The sequence below is a fragment of the Anguilla rostrata genome, chromosome 2, assembly GCF_018555375.3.
Source record: "Anguilla rostrata isolate EN2019 chromosome 2, ASM1855537v3, whole genome shotgun sequence".
Classification (NCBI taxonomy): domain Eukaryota; kingdom Metazoa; phylum Chordata; class Actinopteri; order Anguilliformes; family Anguillidae; genus Anguilla; species Anguilla rostrata.
In genome coordinates this window covers 61981846-62003767 of record NC_057934.1, presented here as the reverse complement: position 1 = coordinate 62003767, position 21922 = coordinate 61981846, and the positions used below count along the sequence as shown (strand labels likewise).

The window sequence follows — 21922 nt, the reverse complement described above, 5'->3', positions numbered from 1 at the left end:
TCCTTAGACCAAAAAACAGTTCAGTTTGTGTATACCCTGAACATGAAGCTGTACTTGAGATTGCAGCAGCTTAAAAATAAAATAAAACACCCAATTTTCTGTAGCTTTCAAGATTGAAGATTTTTACCCCAAAAATAAAATGGCATTACGTTTTAAATAGCCTTTTTTCCAATCAATATGAAGACATCTTTAAACAAGCAAAATACATCTACAGCAATCAACAGACTGTTCATATAATACTCAGCAGCTTTGTATAATCTGCATATTTGATATCCATATATATTATATTTTATATTATCCACCTGAGTATAAATATTCACATTTCATTGTAAAGGATGGTGATCAATTATTAATATTCGCCTACATTTGATTTCAGCGATAAGGAACTTGTGATAAATGTCACCAAGACATTGCGGTGAATCAAAATCTACAGAAAATTAAAAAAAATGTGTCTTCTTCAGACTTTAGCACAGGGTCCTTCCTGTCACCTGTGCATAATGTCTTTGCTAACCACACTTTGTAGCAAGGCTGATTATCAGTTGTGAGTGAGTGCTGGTACTTCTGGTTTAATTAGATTAAAAATGCATTGCTCTTTTAATGATTTGGTTTGGTTTGTATTTCGAAACCACACCGGTGTAAACCTGTCATAAAAAAAGTCAGAGCAACAGTGGGTTGCGGGTAATGCAAATGTGCGACTTGCAAATGCACGCAGAGAACGAGAAACACAGCTGCCTGTGGAGCCTCGGTGAGTCGCAGGTGAGGATTTTTTGCGGTTGAGTTTCGGTTCTGCTTGTACACTCTCGGGTGCTTTTTTGGGACCTGGGCGTTACTTAACGTTTCCGTCCTCAGGGCGATCCGCTTGCTGAAGCCTGACTGCCCACATGTACCGTCGTTTCCTCATTCTCGTTCACAGCTGTCAGATACAGTCAGTTAAAGGTAATTAAAGGTAATTATTACAAGAATGAATCTAAGCCCCCTAAATCCCGCCACCCTAAATAAAATATCAGATGATTAATTATTTTTCATCTCTATCCAGCATACAGGCCGCCATGCAGTGGCTATTTTATACATGTGCTATGAAAGTATGTCTACATTGAGACGCAATATGGACTGATGCAATACTGCACAAATGCTTCCTTGGATAACTCTAAAATTTTACTTGAGTTTGTTATACCTGTATTAAAAAAAAAATTATTTTTAGATTTTCTCAACCGAAAAATAGCTGAAGCTACATATCTTTTTTCCGAAGTCACAAACATTATCTGGTGTAGCCTTGAGGTCACTGGTGTCAGTTTATGTACATATCTGCGTTGTACTAAATAGCCAAACCTATTTTTTTTTACTCCAGTTTGTTTGAGCTATATATTTTTTTGGTTTTCTCAATTAATGATTTTTTGCTTTGTTTGTATGAACCAAATATTTTTCGGTTGAGAAAACATAAAAAAAATGTAACAAACTCAAGTAAAATTTTAGAGCTGATTATCAGTTGTGAGTGAGTGCTGGTACTTCTGGTTTAATTAGATTAAAAAATGCATTGCTCTTTTAATGATAGGTTTGGTTTGTATTTCAAAACCACACCGGTGTAAACCTGTCATAAAAAAAAGTTTTCTCAACCGAAAAATAGCTGAAGCTACATATGTTTTTTCCAAAGTCACAAATTTTATCTGGTGTAGCCTTGAGGTCACTGGTATCAGTTTATGTACATATCTGCGTTGTACTAAATAGCCACATCTGTATACATTGAAAAAATATTTCAGTAGATAAACCTAATTTTTTTTACTCCAGTTTGTTTGAGCTATATATTTTTTTGGTTTTCTTAATTAAAGATTTTTTTGCTTTGTTTGTATGAACCAAATATTTTTCGGTTGAGAAAACCTAAAAAAAAATGTAACAAACTAAAGTAAAATTTTAGAGTTATGCAAGGAAGCATTTGTGCAGTGTTGCATGAGTCTACATTGCTTCTCATTGTAGACATACTTTCATAGCACTATGACTATGACTATGAGGGGGTCTTCAAGAAAAGGATTAAAAACTCCCTCTTTTGTATGTTTATGCTCATACAAAAGAGGGAGTTTTTAACCCTTTTCTTGAAGACCCCGTCATAGTCACAGTCATTGACTCTATTTTGCGAGCTAGTCTATGCTTTTATTTTCTTGAATTTGTAACATAATCTTTGCAATTTGAGCACAGACAGCAGTGGGTTGGGAATCAGATTAGAATCGGACATGTTGTTTAGTCATCAGTTATAACCTTTTTAAATATCAATTAAAAAAAATATATATAATTATATTTACAAAACTATTCTTTTTTAAAAAACATTGCAACAATAACGAAAGGCCATGAATGAACCTTGTTAAAGAACTAGCTCCTCAGAAATGTAGCATAGGTTTACTTGTACATGTGCTGTCAGTGATGTTTCAGTTGGTTCATTGTTTCACATTTTAGGTGCGACTGATTATAATTCATTCTATGTCTCTCAATATGGACACCAAAATATGTTAATATTTTCCATGAGATCGCTTCAGGAAATAAACCAACTGATAGACAAACAACAACAAAAATGTATATCAGGTAAAACCTGAATATGAATAAATAACTTATCATTGAAATTCAGTGTGAGATATAATTAGTCCAATGGTCATGCTTCTGTAGTCCCAGATGGAGCTTTCACTTCCCCACATCTCATTTGAATAAAGGCAAATTAAACCAAAATATAGTCATGAAATTATCATTACTCATTCGAAGCTACTTGAAACTACATGTGCGTGTGTGTAAGTGTGTGAGTGTGTGTGTGTGTGTGTGTGTGTATATGCATTATATACACACATACATACAATCCTATTACTTCTGCACTCCAGAAGTAATGAAACAACTGGCTGTTCAGATGTTTCTTGGCCAGCTGTGTGTTGTTGTGTCCTTAGTTCATGCGCAAGAAAGCTAACATAAGTTCTATAAGTGATTTTAGGTGTGAAATTTGCATTTGGAGTCTATTGCTGTTGTCTCTCAACATGAATTTTCAATGGCAGTAAAGCAGGCCATCATGAGATGGACAAATGAGAATAAAATGATCAGAGACATAGTTAAGACATTGGGTGTGTCAAAATATAACTGTTTGGTACATAGTTAAAATGCAAGAATTCACTTGCAAGCTCAGCAATAGCAAACAGCCCGGTAGACCACAGAAAACCACAGTAGTGGATGACCAAAGAATGCTCTCAATTGTGAAGAAAAACTCCTTTTCAATTGTCAAAAAAGATCAAGAACGCTCTCCACGTTGTTGACCTAGATGTATCAAACATTAATATAAAGACTATATAACACTACCATACAACCATACCATACAACTCAAGGGGTTCACTGCAAAATACAATCCACTAGTAAGCCTCAAGAACAGAATATGCAGGTTACAGTTTACTAAAAAGTCCTCCTGTAGTTTTGTCGTTGAGAAAAAAGTTGAGAATTAATCAGTAGCATAGTGATGGTAACAGGAAAGTGTGGAGAAAAAAAGCAACTGGTCTTGATCCAAAACAATATATAAAATGATGTTATGAAACTTGGTCATATTCAAAACACAAAACCAGGTCTTTTAGTCTTTTTGAAAAACGGACAAGTAACAAAGTAATGGAGACAACAAATGTGTAGAAGCAACAGGCCAACATGTTTTATTTGAAATGGGGGGTGGGTGGTACAATTAAATATGTACAGAGTAACTTCACAGAAAATCATAATAAATTGTCTTTCACACAGAGGTGTTGTTTCAATAGAAAAACATACTTGCATATATAAGAGGTATTTGAGCAAGCAGAATCCACACACAAAAGCACACAAACATATTTCTTCTCATCTGTTCCTCATTTCACCTGTAATTAGGGAAAAGCATGTATGTAAGTACATGAAAAACAAGCATGTACTTTGTCACAAATCAATGAAAAATAGAAGCTGTGAACACTGAAGTCTTGCCTATTCCTCACAAAAAAATATTTAGTTACCTAAATACATTTCTTTGTTTTTCCAGTACGCATTTCAAGATGAATTACCATTGCTATCACGCCTACATTTCTGTGTTTAACTACACATGCAAGAATATAGTTCCTAATTAGATTTGCTGTTAAAGTAAAAGAAGAAACGAAGATTGCGTCTGTTAAAATAAGGCTATTTCACCTCATATTCAGCCTCATATCTCTCAGCTCAACAATGTGTTTTGTTTTCCTTCATGTTTAATATTAGTAAAATTACCCGGGCATATTAAATGTTATGCATATAAACTAACTTAAAAATCTAATATTGAAATACACTGTCATGTTTGGTGCAATGAATCATGTCTTATTGCTTAGTGCTCTTTAACTTGGTTGAGAATTAAATTTAATCAATCAAGAATTTTATTTAGCATGCCCTGAGGCAACCAAATTTCAAATGACTAAATAAAATATCAGGTTTTTCTATGACCTCCAAAAATACACAACCGTGATTTTGTTTTGAGCCGAAAATTTTTGAAATTTCCAGGGGTGAAAAAAAAAAAACTATCGCTGTCTTAAATTTGTTATTATTGTTATTATGTCCTGTGTAATTTCGATTTAACATTGCTGTAAGTCAGCCTCGGGGAAATGTGTGAATGTAGCCCCTGATCTGAACTACATTTTAAAACATTTTTTTTTAAGTGGAGCAAGGGCTCATGAAATGAACACTATTTACTATTACTATTACTATTTACCAGTTGTTGGGTTCGTGGAACCTTAAAACCTAATCAGGCTTTACTCTCCTCAGTAGTCAAGACCACAGCCCGAGAAAAGTCATGTAACCGTGTGGATAACACGCTGATGATGAGCCTCTGTCCATCCCACACTCAGTTATCAATGTGGTTACCTTAATGGCAGTAGCTCCAATACCATAGAAGAGAGTGATGAGGAAGAGGAAGATGAAAGCAATGGCCGTGTTGGCTGCGCAGTCATCCTCAACATCCATGGATTCGCAGCCCCAATGATCGAACAGCACACTCTGTTCTGAAAGAGGGAGGAGACAGCGTTACAGCATTTCTTTGTCTTCGTCCCAGGCTCGCAGGCTATGTAGTAATTATTACATTACATTTACCAAAGGTCAGTGTAACAACTACAAAGCACAGGTCCGATAAGGTACAGTACTCATTATGTAACAGTTATCCATAGCCATGAACACATTAAGTCCAGTTCGCACAGTAAACATAGGCTAGGTCAGAATATTATTGTGAGTAAAACTAGGACCAAGATAGCAAGCGACTCCAGGCTGAATCTCGCCTGATTCTGGCCCAAAGTCAGCATAGATCGATCCGGTCCGGAGTCGCTTGCTATCTGGGGAGGCCTGGTGGCAAGCTACAAGATAACAATATAAGTGCAATATAAGCGCTGGATGGAGATATAAATGTAGCACGAAAGTGTTAGAGGAACAAGATATAAAGACACAAGTGATAAGAGCAATCCTAGATTGGTAGTGCCCCACAAAGTACTGAAAGTTAGTCCAGGTATAATCTGAAGAGATATGTCTTCAGACGACGACGAAAGATGAGCAATGACAAAGTGGTTCGTAGAGGAATGGGGAGTTCACTCCACCACTGGGCAGCTAGGGTGGAGGAGCGCCATGGTTGGGACGAGCGAGAACCATTCACACGGCTAGCAGGGAGTTGTCGAGTTGGCGTGTTGGGTCGAATCATGTCCTGTATGTAGGCAAAGGCTGTCATGTTGGCTCCACTGTTGGTCAGGGTCACAACTTTGAACCTGTTTCTGGCAGCGACCAGTAGCCAGTGAAGTGACCTCAGCAGGGGAGTGACATGTTTTAAAAAGGTCGTCGTATTTTAGAATGTCTTCTTTTCTTCTTGTTAGCGTGTTGCTAGTGCTAACTGCTTATTACGTAACACTGGGCTTCATTCACAAAACTTTTCGTAATTTCATCTCACTTTTGTACTTCATAAAAGTTCCCTCCGAAAAAGCGACGTGGGAGTCATGAGACTTGCACAGACCTTCGATTTTCTGCGTACAGCTGGTGTATCAGAGGATGAATGCCAATTGTTCATAAATTGAATGTGTGTGTCTGTTCATGTTGTTTTGCATAAGGAAACACTAGCAATCCCATAAAATGTATGCCACCAACAGGGTTGTGTGGAAACATCATCCATTCATCGCGGTCTGCAAACATATCTGCCCCTCGTGTGCTTGGCCTCTAAAGACTCACGCAGATTCTGATCTTATCAAAGAACAAATTCAGACAAGAAAAAAATGATGAATGCTGAAATGTTCATGGAAACATTTGGAAGTTCAGCTAACCATCAAATTTAATTGTGTGCATGCTTAGTGCATTAGCTGTCCTGATTATTTAGGGTAAAAAAAATCACTGCTTTCCTTTTTTAAACGACTGTGCAGAGACTATATCCTTCAGTTTTCAACCATGTTTCTGTCGACACCCAAATGTTTCTGGATTGTTATAGAAGGTGAGATATTTCTCCGCAAGTATTTTCAATCCGCTAGGGTCCAGAAGGTCATGTGATTGCTCTTTGGTCGGGCATATTGAAAGTGTTAGGTTAGAAGGAAAGAAGGGCCATTACTCATTTGATTCACACAGTTCTCCAGCTAAAAGATACTCTCATCCCTCCTGGACCACATAATCAAGGCCGTAATCCATGTTGTAATTATTTCCGGCTTTGAAGTTATGTCTCAGTTTTATGATATGGCTCAGTCTCCCTGCCTGTAGTCTAACTATTGAAAGGAAATGCCTTTCTTTTTTCATGTGCTCAGAAATTAGGTATCAGACAATCCCACGGACTCACTGAGAGGTTGTCAGTAAAAATGAATTTAATCTCCTACACAAAATAAATGCATTTTTGGTGTCCAAGGTAACTTCAAAATGGCGGTTGGTGATGAAGAATAAGAAGGAAAAGTGAATGTTATGCCATTGAGTTTGTCTGAAAGGTACTTTCTGAAAAAAATGAAGTAATAATAATAATAATAATAATGTACTACTATAACTGTATGTATTGTTGACTGATATGAAAGTGTGTGATTTAGGGACCTTTGTAGAATGGACCTCTGAGTCGATTGCTATCTTGCATGAGTGTTGGAAAGCTCTTCAAATCATGACATGTATCAATTAAGCCGCAGAGATTTTCTCTCATGTAGTAGATTTCTTCAGCTTAGGCAGTTTTGAACAGGTCTTTTTTCCACTTGGGGAACCTGCTTCCTTATGAGGAACGGGGCTTGGGAGCTTTGTCTCATCACACCATATTGCTAGGCCAGCTGCCAGTTCCCCACATATTCATGGGAAGACGAGCTCCTTAATCTCACTGTGTGGAGCATTCATGTTGAAGTGACCCTGACCTGTCTAAATAAAGTTTTTGTTTTTTGGTGGTGTCTATCGCCTTCTTGGCTTGCTTCTGAAAAACCTGTGGGTGAACCAGGGAGCAAACCTGCGCTGCTACTCGGGGTGACTTGACAAGAGTCGATAGAGGACAACACAAGTCCGAGACAGGACACAGACCCAGAGACACACGGACAGGGACACAGTGCTTTGCCAACCACACAGCATGACAAAAGCATGTCCTGGTTACCTCTCCTGCCCTATCTTTGTGTTACAGGCTTAATGAGAGTGAACCAAAAGGACACAACTGAACAAACAGACAGACAGCCTCAAAGATCCAACAAACTGTGTTGAAGTTTTAATCTTCATTAACACTATATTGTTTGAAATAATTAACTTCCCAAAGCACTGCCACACAATGACAGCACTGACTCTAAAAATTGCCTCCTATGCACAACCATCTGTCTTTAATTGGTTTGGATTCCTTTATTTAAGCTGTCCTAAATGGTTATTTTTCCTTAAGCTATTTTTGTTGCGCTATCTTTTGCACAATTTGCACAATGTCAGACATTCTTTTTCTTATGTGAATAAATGACAGCAGTTCAATGTGCACATGACTAGCATAGCACATTCAAGGCTTTATCTAAAGTATCAATTCACCATATTGTGAATTACAGCATGAGAGCTGAGGCTAGACTACAACTGTAAATGTGTCCTATTTGAGAACCAATGCCACGCCTTTATCTCTCTGTAGGCTGATAAATAAATAACAGTAATGATTAAGAGCTCAGAATTGCTTTCATGTTTCATCTTGAAATCAAAAGCTACATTCTTCCTTTATTTTCACTTTCTGCTGTCAATGGAGTTATCATGGCTCTGATCGCTGCAACCGCATATTTCCATTACCTCTGCCACCATCCCCAAATTAGAGCATGCACACCACACAGACTGCACGGACATGCCACTTTTATTTATTAATTTTTATTTTCATTTTGTTACTGCATTTTAAAAAACTTTAAAGAAAGAGGGGCACTCAGACAGGCAGGCAGACAGACAGACATACAGGCAGACACTGCGTTTCAGTCGGACTGAATAGGACCCAACGGAATGACAATGTGCGCCACAGAACAGGAATGGGATCAGGAACCGGAACAGAAACAGAAACAGGAATGGGAATGGGAACAGGAACTGGAACAGGAACAGGAACGGGAATTTGCACAGTCAAGCCTCGCAGTTTTGAGGACGACACAGGTCTAGGCTAACGGTGGTGGACTTCTTGGACACACTGTCGATAGTCCTAACTATCGTTTTCGATAACTTGTCGAATGCGGCTTCGTGGTGCACCACACAGCTGTACATGATGCCATTGTTCCAGTCCTCAGCACTGATGGACAGCTGGCTGTACACAGAGTATACGCGTTCTGTTTTCACCACCTGGGTGGTTTGGAACATTGCTCTATCCACAGGTTTATCATCAGCACGCCAAGAGAACAGCACCTCCTTGGGGTAGAATCCTTTAGCATAGCAGATCAGGGTCACGTCGTGGCCGTTATTTTTTGCGGTTGTGGTCATTAGGAAGACGGAAGGAGGCTGCGGTTCGTTTCCTGAAAATATGCGATTGTGGTTATGACTTTTTTTTAGCTGGGTACTTACAGTGCTACTATGAAGTGGACAAAGCCTCATCCTTGTGTGAGAAATTGCTATTCAGCGGGAAGGTGATTTAAAGACTAAACCCTGAGGCAAAGACTCAGCAACAGTGTCTGTTACACTGAATGCAGTTACATTGCAATTACTGTGTATCATTTCCCTGTGGTTTGTAAAATTGTTAACCTATGGCTATGTTTTACTTTGGGGCATTGTTGCTTCTGTCAATGCAAACCTTTCACCATTTGAAGCACAGGTTTTTGGAATGTTCTTTTCAGTCAGTGTTCTAGAATGTTCTAGTCAGTGTTACATCAGCATTAGAATGTTCAGTTAAGATAACATTCTAATCACATACTTGTGATCTCACACATTAAAGGGTTAAGTATTTCATGAAACCTCATGAGTTTTCATGAGCCTTCTAGAACCCCAGTGTGAAAATGAGATACAACGGGGTGTCCATCACTGAACTGTAGAAATAATCAAAAGACTGACATCTAAACAAAATGAACACATAGGTGTGTGTGACCAATGGGTCACACGTTGTTAACTTGCACCTGCTCCAGGTATTTAAATATGAAAAGCCAAATCAAAGTATTCTCTGAGAGGGGCATCATGTATGGTGACACGCACTGAGAAACACTACAGACAAATAAAGTAGATCAAACATGCTCCTTACAGGTATTCTGTTTAGAAAATGTATGAAACTTCAATCTCTTTGCAACCGCTTTTGATCACATAAAGCCTGGAAGAGGAACTTACCATTTTCTCTTCTGTAAGTTACTTGAATCGGATCTGGAGAATCAAAGTGCTTCACGATGCATGTGAACTTGCTTCCGTTGGACCAATCCGCAATATCGACGTAGAGCTTGTGGATTTGGGAACGTCCCACAGATGCATTGGTGGAGACAAGTGTTTTGCCATCTTCACTGTGCCACTCAACTGAAACAATGTTATCCAGTTCCCCGGTGACATTGCACATGAGCTCGACCCTGTTGTTCAGGAACAGCTCCTCATTGGACGGAGGGATGATTGAGACCTCAACTGGATTTGCTGGGATGCAGCCTGTGGAAGAAGTATACAAAACGTAAGAATACAATGCCACCACCTGCGTGAGTTTTAAAGATGCAAGTTAAATTGATCTGTGCACAAAAAGAGTAATAGAAATGTGAGGAGGAAGTGTAGCACCTTAAGGAATTCTGAAAACACACAGCCCTGTTTCCAAAAGGCCAAGGGCCATTTTCCCATAGGAAGCTCTATTTTTAGGCAATCAGCAGCAATACTCTTATCTACAGTGACGTATGTACTTTGCATTTTTTTTTGTAAAAGGCACTTTGACATTGCAGATAAAGGAAAACCCAGTACAAACAAATCGAAATAAATAAACAAATAAATAAATAACTGCTTTAGACATACCAGGAGATACGTAATGAGCTGTCCTCTGCACATTTCCACCGCGATGCTTAAATTCACAGGAAACATACGTTTCAAATTCCCTCCACTGGCTTTCAGGAAGATGCAAAATGCTGGTGGCACTGTACACGGTCTTCTTATCTGCTTTCGTCTCAACCGCAGGGAGGGTTGTGATTCCTTTGGATATCTCTTCGCCCCTCCATCGCCAGACGAAAGAATGGTCCTTGGGAGAAAATTCACTGGCAAAGCAGGCAAAGGTAGCGGTCTTGTTGTACTTTAGCTCATCCTGAGACGGGGCCATTATATAAAGATGGGCAGACTGGGGAGGGGCGGCTGAAAAACAAACACACGCACATGTATAGATGTGTGCAGACACTGGTGAAAAGAGACACAAGCACAGGCATTGACGCGAAAGCAAAAAACCAGGCAAATAGTATGGAAAGGAAATACAATGGATCTCAGGTATAATATTGTTTCTTGGTCGTGCACATGGCACGACTACATTACCAAATAGTAAACCCTTTGAAGATTTACACAGAAAAATGCTCAGTGTCAAGTCAACTCAGAGCATGCTTTAAACTGTTCCGGTAAATTTATGAGACTCAAGCAAATGTCGTTAGGTTCTGAACTGATGCTGAATAATTTACTGTGTAAAAAGCACACCTGTAGACATATATGTATTTGTTTTGGATTCAAATGCTTTTCTGTGCGCCATTGATCTTGCCTGGTGTAATTGAGCTTGCCAATATGACCAAAAGGCAGGGTTTGCGAGAGTATTTCATTGGTTCCAATACGCCAGACAAGATCAGTTGGACATATAAAAGTATTTGAATCCAAAACAAATACGTATTTGACCCAGGTCTGGGAAAAAAAGAACAAAAACATTGTTCAATGGTGGGTCAGTGGGGCCTAACAGCTGAGTCCATGGAAATAATAAAATGATTTTGTGGGTAACAGCCATCAGAGTTCCTCTGGTGTACCCCTCATCTAGACCCATACATAATATATTTCCTTTCCTTCTAAAGCACAGCAGCACACTACTAAGGGGAGAAAACAAAATCTGACTCAATCCATGCACAGGGCGTCTGGCTTTTAACTTTCAATAACAAATTTAAAGTTGATTCTTCATTTCAGATGACAGAACATAAATGCTTTTCTGCAAAGTAGTAAAAATGACTGATGATCTGTTATTGAGAGTTAGAACCACACGGCCTTGGATCAGTCTGCTTGAAGCATTGCAGCTGACGAGTAGTGGATAACAGTGAGCAAACAAGCCGACAGCAGACACTCAGCTGTCTTTGTGTCTGTATATGCGCAGAGGCATGGACAGGTGCGCGCGACGGGGGAGCTCGTTGTTTCTTCGTTTCTTTTTGGCGTTCGATTATTAAGCACACTTTCAATGGCTCATCTTTAAAAGGTGCTTTTCTGGGGGCAACTGCAGTAAGTTGCGCGACCACAAGATTTAAAGACAGACACGATGTTGTTATAGCTAAACGTCCACGTAATACGGTGTGATCAAATCCATGTGCCGAAACTAAGCTCGAGACTGCAGAATCCATCATAGGGCCTTTAAAAATTGGGCTAGGTTCACTTCCTTACAAATACAAATACAAAGTTAAGTTTGGTGAGTTTTAGCGATCCCCAAAAATAACTCCCCAAGCTGCACTTATATGTAAGTCAAAGCTAAGAACAAAATTTAACTGTCCAGACCAATATTGAATTTATACTTTTGAATGCGCAGTACAGTCCTTCTTGTTGAGTGGTGCAAGTGAACAATTTGGTGTTTTGAACATGAAAGAAACATCAGTTCCTGTACAGAAATATTTGTTGTGGAAATGCTGATTAAAAAATACAGTAATCATCAAGTATAAAAATATGGATTGCATGACCTTCCAACTTTAAAGGTGACTTAATTTATAATTTATGATTAATTTATGATTAATTATTCATTTATCATTTAAAATAATGATACCATGTACACCCCTCATCAGTATCAAATTTACGATTGTGATGTATAGCAGCCACTTCTGGAAGTTTGAGTGCTTGCAAGCCGAGTACCCGGAAACGAAAACATCCAGTCTGATGACAACCGGAGAGAAGAAACACGCGCAACAGTGACAAATGTAACACAAACTTACACCTGGGGTCATAACAGTTCCCTTTTTACATATTCACAAAGAGAGCATTTTATTGATTGTGGGCAAATGCTAACGCAAAATGCTAATTCCACAATGCATTTCCCAGACTGGATTAGCTTTCTTTGAAGGAAACTGCTCCACCATGGGGTGGCATTCAAAATGTGTTTGATATTCCAAAACTCTGAGTTTCCTTTGTACAGCAGTGATATATTATTATTATTATTATTATTAGTAGTAGTAGTATGGCTAGACCCTCCTCCCCAAGCCGCATAATTAATTTATGATACATATGCCTGTTAAATTCATGCCTGCATTTTTTCACTCATAACTTCATCATTCTGGAATCAATCTTAGAGCATACATATCTGTACCCTCAAAGCTATGACCCAGAACACACTGTTGATTCATTCAGTAAGGTTAATCAGCAGAGTGTTTGGGCCTTAGCTGCGGCTAATAAATTCAAGCTGCCTTTCTTCAGTTTAAGTACACAATATTATGATATTAAAAACTAATACCACAGAATGGAGAACAGGCAAAAATGGTTACATGTATTACAACTGAGCCTTTTTTTTCCAATGTTGGTAGAAATAGCATGTATGTAACTTTATAACATAAGCAAAAAAGAAAAACAAACAAAAATAGTATCGGTTGTCAGATAGCTCTTGTCCAATGAATAATTGGCTACACCCTTATTTTTTGTCCTCTGGAGCACTCTTTTTGATGCAACAAAACTTCAAGATATTTTCATCAGAGATAATTTCAGTGAAAAAAAAAAAACACTCAGATTCTCTAGCAACAGTGACATCCATCAAGACTGGTTAATAATAATCAAAGCAAAATAAGCAAACGGAACCTACCTTCAGGCATCTTTATCTCTACTGTCGTGCTTTTCCCATCGTATTCTGCCGAACATTCGTAGGCTTGCTTTTGGTTCCAGTCGGCTGCTTTCACCACGGCGTGGCTGACAGCGGTGAATACTTCACCGCTCTGTACTGATGGATACTGAAGGAAGTCTGTGTCCGCCAATGCCGCTCCTCCTTTGCGATTCCATTTGAAGGTCAAAAGGTCAGGCGTGAAATCTTTGGCCATGCAGCCCACTGTGACATAACCGCTGGATCCAGGACCGCAGGAAATCAGGGGGAAGACACTTGGAGGGGATTTTGTACCTGGAAGAAGAAGAAGAACAAAAAGAAGAAGAAGAAGAAAATTTAACAGCATAAAGAACAAACACCCTATAGAACATGCGGGACATTTACATTACAAGCCTACACTGTTTAAAATTTTCATCCCAGTTGAAGCAAAGCAATTAATTTTAATCAGCCAATGTCGATGCAGTTTACACCATAGAGGCAGAGAGCGCCCATAGAGATTTAGGTCAGTTTGTTGTGACAAAGTGCATAGCCGAAGCCTGAAGTTTTTCTATGTACAATTGCATTAATGATCACTATCATACAACATAAAATAATGCAGGTAATAGATTGCGCTATACAAGTTAAACCCGGCATCAATATTTGGCTCAGTATGAATACGAATTTACATGTTTCCATAATTTAATGAAGGTTTTGGTTATTTATGAATATACTTTCACATATTCATATAACCTGTCATTAATTTAAGACGCCAATTATTGCGATGCCAAAAAAGCATTTGCCAGAAATGAAGCGGCTGCGATAGGCCTATCCTGTGTACCAAACCATTTACACATTCCATGTGTTTTTTTTTTTGTTCCAGAATTCCGTTATTTAACAGTTATTTTTAATGATGAAATTACCATTTCTTAAAGCTGACCCACGCATTTCTTCAACGGTGACTTGTAACCGAAAGTGTAATCAACACATAGAAGCTTTTTAAAATTAAAATCCGTTGAGTAAATCCAATTAGAAGCATAAAACTTGCATTTAATGTACGATACATTTATGTATAAATAAGGAAATTATTCGTTTTCCCCGGATAATGGAGCCGAGGAGGAAATTAAATAGCCAGACCAACCTATTGAAATTATCTTCCAATTTCGCAGCCCTCAAACAACTTGGAACTCGGTTTTCATGGAAGAAAGTGCATTTTTATTTCATAACTTGTTCTATACATATATACACCACTTTTTTGAGATAATTAATATTTTGACCTGTGTTGAATACCCCCATTTCTCACGATATTGGCAATAAGCAATAAAGCGTTTTTGAAATAAGACTAGCAGGCTACTTTAAAGAAATAATCAGGCTACTAGATAACAAGCACGCACGCTGATGAGGATGTCTTACCGAATTTAACGACGATGGTGATTCCCTTTCCCCAGCAATCGAATTCATAGTCATAATAATAAAATCGGCCTCCACATACCTAAACGCGACACACGTCCGCATAATTGTGCGATTCGAAGTAAGCTATTTGCTTCAATGACTTGTTCCGAAGATTCCGCACTATATACCCACAATTTATAATTTATTACACGTGTTCTACAGGAGAACGACTTCGCCTGCCTTATATCAGAAGCAGTGAAATTTGTCATTCATCAGAATTCAGCCTCTTGTTAAACCAAGTTGCAAAATGTACAGTTTAGAATACACAGACATATTTTGTTTGGGTACATAAATTAGGCTATAATGGTTTCTCCACCGCCACCTCCCATTTCGAATAACAAAATAACAAAGTTTTCTTTTTAAACTTCCACACATAATAGCACAGACGTGCCACGTTCTTAAATTCTAAAATATTAAAGAAACCGAGTGAATGTCACATATATACATAATTTGTTAAAAGCATATTCCAAAAGGCCGATATTGTAATAGTTACTTATTACTTAAAACTTACAGCCGATATTTTGGAAGATCTTGCATTTTGTTTTCAAAACTTGTAATTTCATAAAGAGATACAAATAAAATCTGGCTGAACCTTTCTTGCTTTCCTCCAGTAGCCGAAGTACGCGTCCAGTTAACTTCTCGTCCCACAACACGGTTATTGCCAACAGATGCACGACAGCAAACGGGCTATTTGTGCACCATACAGGGACATAATGCAAACTCCTGCTATTTGTATAAAATATTTTCGGAGGTGACAGAGGTAATTGACTACATACTACAGCATGCATGAATCACTACATTTTGACTCAATGCTGGCAAAAGCAGGTCTTTTTCTTAAACCGAAGCAATCATTTTACCCGAATAAGGGGCTCCACAAAGGCGTTACTTAATCACTAAAATATAATGTGTAAGGGCCGGTCACTCGGTAAATTATAGATACATAAAGGAATCTTACCAGATGACACGGTGACGGCTGTTCCTTTTCCCCAGTAGTCGAAAGCATCGGCACAATGATGTTACTCAACAGTAACTAAGTCCAAAAACATTTTTGGCATCTACTTAACCTGAACTGAGAGCAGCACGTGTCCGCGTACTTTAAGTGTAGCCTACACTCCATGAGGCAATCTTGCTTGGCTACGTTTCCACCATTGACATTCCACTTCTGCGTGTTAGTTCAGTTCAGTAAATTAGAAAAGTGATTTGGATTAACCTACTTTTGTCCCTTTGATTCGAATTTACAAATCCCGTGGACTTCATCATTGTAATAGATTTTTGTTAAGATTCCTGTACAATTCATTGCAAATTCTGTTTTTTATTTTTATTTTATTGATTTATTTTTTTAGCAGCAATACGCTTTTTATTTATTTTATTTTTTTACAATACTTAGAAGGGTATAAACGTTTTTTTTTTTGCTCAGTGACAAATCCTTATCGGAAATTTAAGCGAAAACTATGCCGTAAAATTATCGAAACAGAGAAAAAGACTAGAATCAACCCAGCGAATATCCCGCATAAAATATTATGTCGTATGTTTTCAAACATATTTTGATTTGAAATGAGAATAAACGTACGGTCTTGTCACAAGAGTCATTTATCTCCAGTATTAATTTTCACCCAACCACAAAAAATATAATTGTTTAAAAACTCCTCAAACGTGTTAAGATATCCAAGACATCCGATATTTTATACGCTGCGGTGTTTCCCGTCCGTTTGTGACAGTGCCACTATTGAAAATAGATTATTTTCCCTTTCTCTGAACATTGGAGTACCTAAAGTTAATTTTTACATCAAGTGCAAATTAAATCTGAGCAGGATTTAGAATATTTACCCGAAATCAGAAACGCACTGCAAGCAACTATAGCCTACACGAGCGGATAGTTTCAGAAGTGAAATCTAAAGGTTGTGACAAGGCAATTTTACTTAGTGTTGGTTGTTTCTTTTTCTTTTTTTTTTTTTTTGCGACCCGTTAACTTTTTATTGGTATAATCAAATCCAATATCTAAATAAGCACAAAAATATAAATTTGTTCAGAGCAAGCAGCACCAAGCATTTCTTTTTCCGTAATAAAGACAACAATTTTGATGTAATTTAAGTTTTCCCCATTTACAAAAGCATCGCGCGTGTCATTAATCTACTTACCAGAGGACACAGTCACCTTAGTTCCAGATCCCCAGTAGTCGAAGTACCAGTCACATCATTACATTCAGAGCGCTTGGTCGCTCAATAACAGTTCTAACAGTGGGCCATATCTTTTATAATACACTTTGCTTACATTTTCTGTTTTCTTTTGTCGCAAAATTAATTATTTGCATTGACCATAAAGTATGTTCATTCCGATGCGTTAAGCTTACCTGTAGTGACGGTGACTTTTGTGCCTTTTCCCCAGTAGTCGAAAGCGTAGTCACGGTTAACCGTTCGGCTAACGCTTCATACAAAAACTGTGACAAACCATCGCTTAAAGTCTTTTTTAAATTAATTAATTTGTGTTTGGGTAAAGAAACATCTCCGGTGGTATGTTCATTATATGTGTTCACAAGAGAGTCGAATTAGATATTGCCAGTACATCGCCTGCCTTAGTCGATATTCACTAGATTTGCAAAAACTATATTTAGTGCAGACCTGTGTTTTGCCATGCATAATAGGCTAACCGTAGACGTGTGTTTTGTCACGTACAGCAACCAAATGCGATTTTTCCATCTGCTCTCATTTTGGATACGGACCCATTAAAATATTTTCTGTGTAATTTAATTTTAAAGACCAAATCAACTAAAATGCTTTTTTTTTCTATTTAAAACAATTATGCAGACATGTGAATTTACTCGCTAGTTCATATGAAGATAAACTTACCTGAGGTAACTGTGACTTTTGTGCCTTTCCCCCAGTAGTCGAAGTAGCCATAGCTGTCACGGTTAACAGTCTGGCTAATGCATCGTACAAAAGGTGTGACAAACCATCGCTTAAAGTCTTGGTTTGTGCATGGCAAAAGATACATCTGCTGATGTATGCTAATTGCTTATGTAGCCTGTACGAGCAGTGCATATTTTTTTTCCAGCGCAATTAACTCTCAGCATAATACTCAGCCTATGAGAAGTGTTCCAATCGATCGCTTAAACCCTTTATAGGAATTCATAAAGGTCGATGTTTATAAGATATCCATAGCTTATATTTAATGCTGACCCGTGTTTCGCCGTTCACAATGACCGAATGAAGTTTTTCGTCTCCTCGCTCAATGGAATATTTTCTGTCTAATTTATTTTTAGAGGACGCAAGTAATATGAATATGCCAACAAATCGAATTAAATAAAAGTGATGCCATGGCCCTTAATATTGACCCATTGTAAAATAATTATCCAGAGATTCGTTCGCAATTTCATATGAAGCTCTGGCGTATTTATTTATTTATTTATTTATTTATTCATTTTTCTCAGTTCTTCGTTGGAAAATCACATTAGTATTTCTACGTTAATCGCAAAATTGAATCTTGAAAAAATGATGAACTTACCTGAGGTAACAGTGATTTTTGTGCCTTTCCCCCAGACGTCGAAACGATTGTAGTCACAGTTAATGGTCTGACTTGTACTTCATACATAAACTTGACAAATCATCGCTTTCAGTCTTTTAAAGTAATTTTTACGCTTGGAAAGAGAAACTCCTGTAAACCTAATTTATGTAGCCTATGTTCACAAGAGAATCAGACCTATGTTACAGTCAACTGTCTGCTTAATACATAAAACCAGAAATTTGTTCCAATCAACCGTTTACAGCGTTTAAAAAAAACCCACAAAGGTCAATGTGTTTTTTTTTTTTTAAATTTTAACTAGGTCTACGAGAGAAATTGGTAGCGTATATCTAAGATTAAAATACGTCGTATGTTTTTAACGGTAAACTGCTGTTAAAACATTGTCAAATTAACAGCAATAACTCATTTAACGACCATCCCGTATTTGTCGACGGCCTATATGGGCTATTTAAATCTTGCTACAATGCCAACAGATGAAACAAGCATTTATAATTTATGATAGAAATATACGTACCAGAAGACACCGTGACTTTGGTCCCCTGTCCCCAGTAGTCAAAGTAGTAGTCACAGTGATCTGTCTTAAGGTTTTAGCCAAACAGAAACACCTCATAAACCATAGAGACGCGAATGAACAGTGGCGTGGGATAAAAAATTGCCCCCTTTCTGATTTCTTCCATTATTGCATGTTCGTCACTCTTCAAACAAAAGGTAATATTAGACACAGGGAAACCGAGTAAACTCAAAACACTTTTAAAAAATTGTTATTTCATTTATTTAATGAAAAAATGTATCAAACATCCATATCACCTATGTGAAATAAGTAGGCTAATGTCCCTCAGTACTCATACCCATATCAATTAATTTTATTGATTCATGATTGATACAGCCAGCTGATTGGGCCAGCCTGTATCTAATCATTATTGATTTTACAAACAATCAAGGAATGGTAGCCAAGTTCAAATACGTGTCCGATCAAAGAAATCAGGAGATGAAAAAGTTGTAAATATAGTTGAAAGGGTTGCAAAGCATTTAGTTTGGGACTCCCAAACATGGAGCCTTCTAAATGAGAACATGGGTCTCAGATGCACTGCGTAATTTCCAAGCCCCACTCAAAGGCTTTGCGTTTCCAGTCCTTTCAAATATTCGTTAGTTGAAAATTCAGGTGACAGTATGCAAAATAGAATAGGAGGCGATATTTCATGTATTATATTCACATTCAGTAATGAATTGTTAACACATGTTAGATCAAAACAAGATTAAAATTAATTAAAGACAACTGATAGAAGAACACATTTAAAGTACTTTATATATATTTTGTTTTTCAAATACTGCAGCGGTCCCAAAATGATTAATTTCAGTTTTTTTGCTTTTATATCAGGGGGAAGCTAACTCTCATCCCAGAGAGTCACAGGGCCCGCTGGTTTTTGTTTTCACCATAAAATCAATAAAAATCAGACCCCATAAATCAGGTGAAGTAAGTTAACAATCTCCTCAGATACTTTTATTGGTCAAGTAAGTGCTAAGTGACAGCAAAACAAGCTAATCCTGTCTCTGGCTTTCCAGGACCAGGGTTGGCCACTCATGCATTACGTGTTCAATACTAATATCCATCAAATGCATGACCAAATCTGAGAGTGAATTTAATGTTGAATTCATTATGCGCATCACATATTTTGTACTCAAAATGTAAAAATTCCATATATCTATAATTTTGGCAATTTTAGCTTAATATGAGGATATTCAGTTTTATCAGCTCTTACAAAGTTTATTTCTTACATATTACTTCTGTATACTGTATTAACTTTGGGGAATTCTGCCAGTAACTCAATCACTTTGAAGTGCATAACTTTCATTATTGCAATTTGAACATTTGAACTTCACGCATTACAAAGTACTGTCCTTGGTCCTGAAATCTCTGAAGAAGTTGAGCAAGTCTATTTGGTGATTTGGGTGTACTGATTCCCTACAGTGGGTAGCACTGTCACCTCACTGCAAGACGGTCCTGGGTTTGAAACTTTGGTTTCCTCCCACAGTCCAAAGACAGGTTGGCTAATTGGAGATTCTACGTGGGAGTGTGTGAGTGAATTGTGGGCGATCGATTGGCGGCCTGTCCAGGGTGAATTCCTGCCTCTCACCCAGTGCACGCTGGGATAGGCTCTAGCACCCCCTGCGACACTGCCCGGTATAGATAAGTGAGTATAGATGGTGGATGGATAGATTTGTTACAGCATGGGGAAAAAAACACAACCTTGCTTGAATTTGTTACTCAAGGGTAACTAGGACATGGACTGTAACAACTCAGGAACACTTTTAAACTGAATGTGATCCATGCTGCTGAAGTTCATCGTGCATGTTTCAGAACAAGTAATCATTTACAGTAATATTGTAATATACATGCAACAGTAATAAGAAGTTATTGATCAGAATGGTATTGCATACGGAAACTGCATATTGAAATTTTAAAGTATTGAATTACTTTTAACTTTTTGTATTACAATAATTCGGACTGAATATGGGCCAAAGCTGTCTGGAGAGGTGTCAGGAGATGTAATATTTTTAGATGAAATTTGAAACTCCTGGATACATCAGCTTTATTCCACCAGGCGCGGGTGACAGTGGGGACACAGTTTTCCAATGACTCAATTACACAAAGGGGGAGTGACGCCAACCACCCTCACGATAGTGAGTATGTCAATACCTCCGCCATCAGACTCAGACTTCTAGCAGCTTTAAAGACAAACTCGGCTCAAAATTATTAGACAGCTGGACCAAAGCTGCCATGCATGCACAGTATGCACCTTCCCCCTTTGTTGTTCTGTCTGAATTCTATTTATGGGGTTCTATATTTCTGTAACTGCTGGCTTCTTTTTTCCACAAATTTAAATATTAGGGACAATAAACAAACAAACAAACAAACAAACAAGTAAATAAATAAATAATGGCACTTTTATGGCACTGTTCTGCCCTGACTTTCCTAGAACACTTTCTGTTTTTCAAATTGCACAATAAATTTTTGTTCTCACTCTGAAACACGTAAACAGCTTATTCAAGCCTTCGGCTTCCAGCCTTCAGTTAGTTTCAACTCCCCCCCCCTCCCCCCCGGGAGATACACATGCTTCCTCCTTCTTTGGCTGATGGGGGTAAATATGAAAATATGGAAAATATATTGTGACATTTTTTAAAGATCGGGACTTGTGATAGCATATTTTTTTCAACATGCACACAAAGTATAGCATACAGTATCAAAATATTGCATATATGGCTGCTGGATGGCTAATTTGGTTTAGCCACGATGCTGTGGTGCATGGATGAGGAAGGTGGTTTGTGCATGAAACTGGATATATATACAGCCCGTTGGGTGCAAAATTTTATTTTGTTTCTCTTTTATTTTATTTTGTTTAGAATATGTTGACTTACAAAAACTTGAAAACCTGGCAGAGCAAGGTCATTCAAACAAGTGCAAGCAGGTGTGAGGCACTTAACTGAACATTTTCCCCAGTATATAATGGTGAATATTAGGCTGAAATTATACTGTTAGCCTGAACATTTTCAACAGGTCTCATCTCTGACATGCATTTTCACTAAAGACAG

The 21922-nt window shown here is 37.9% G+C and overlaps 1 gene segment (V, D, J or C); it reads right to left on the bottom strand.

Moving 5' to 3' along the window:
* LOC135248730 (immunoglobulin heavy constant mu-like) overlaps positions 1-21922 on the bottom strand; it is a 35713-nt gene that overhangs the window by 7313 nt on the left and 6478 nt on the right. Inside the window, 1 exon segment of the C gene segment in view lies at positions 13370-13678. Coding sequence covers positions 13370-13678 — 309 coding nt within the window.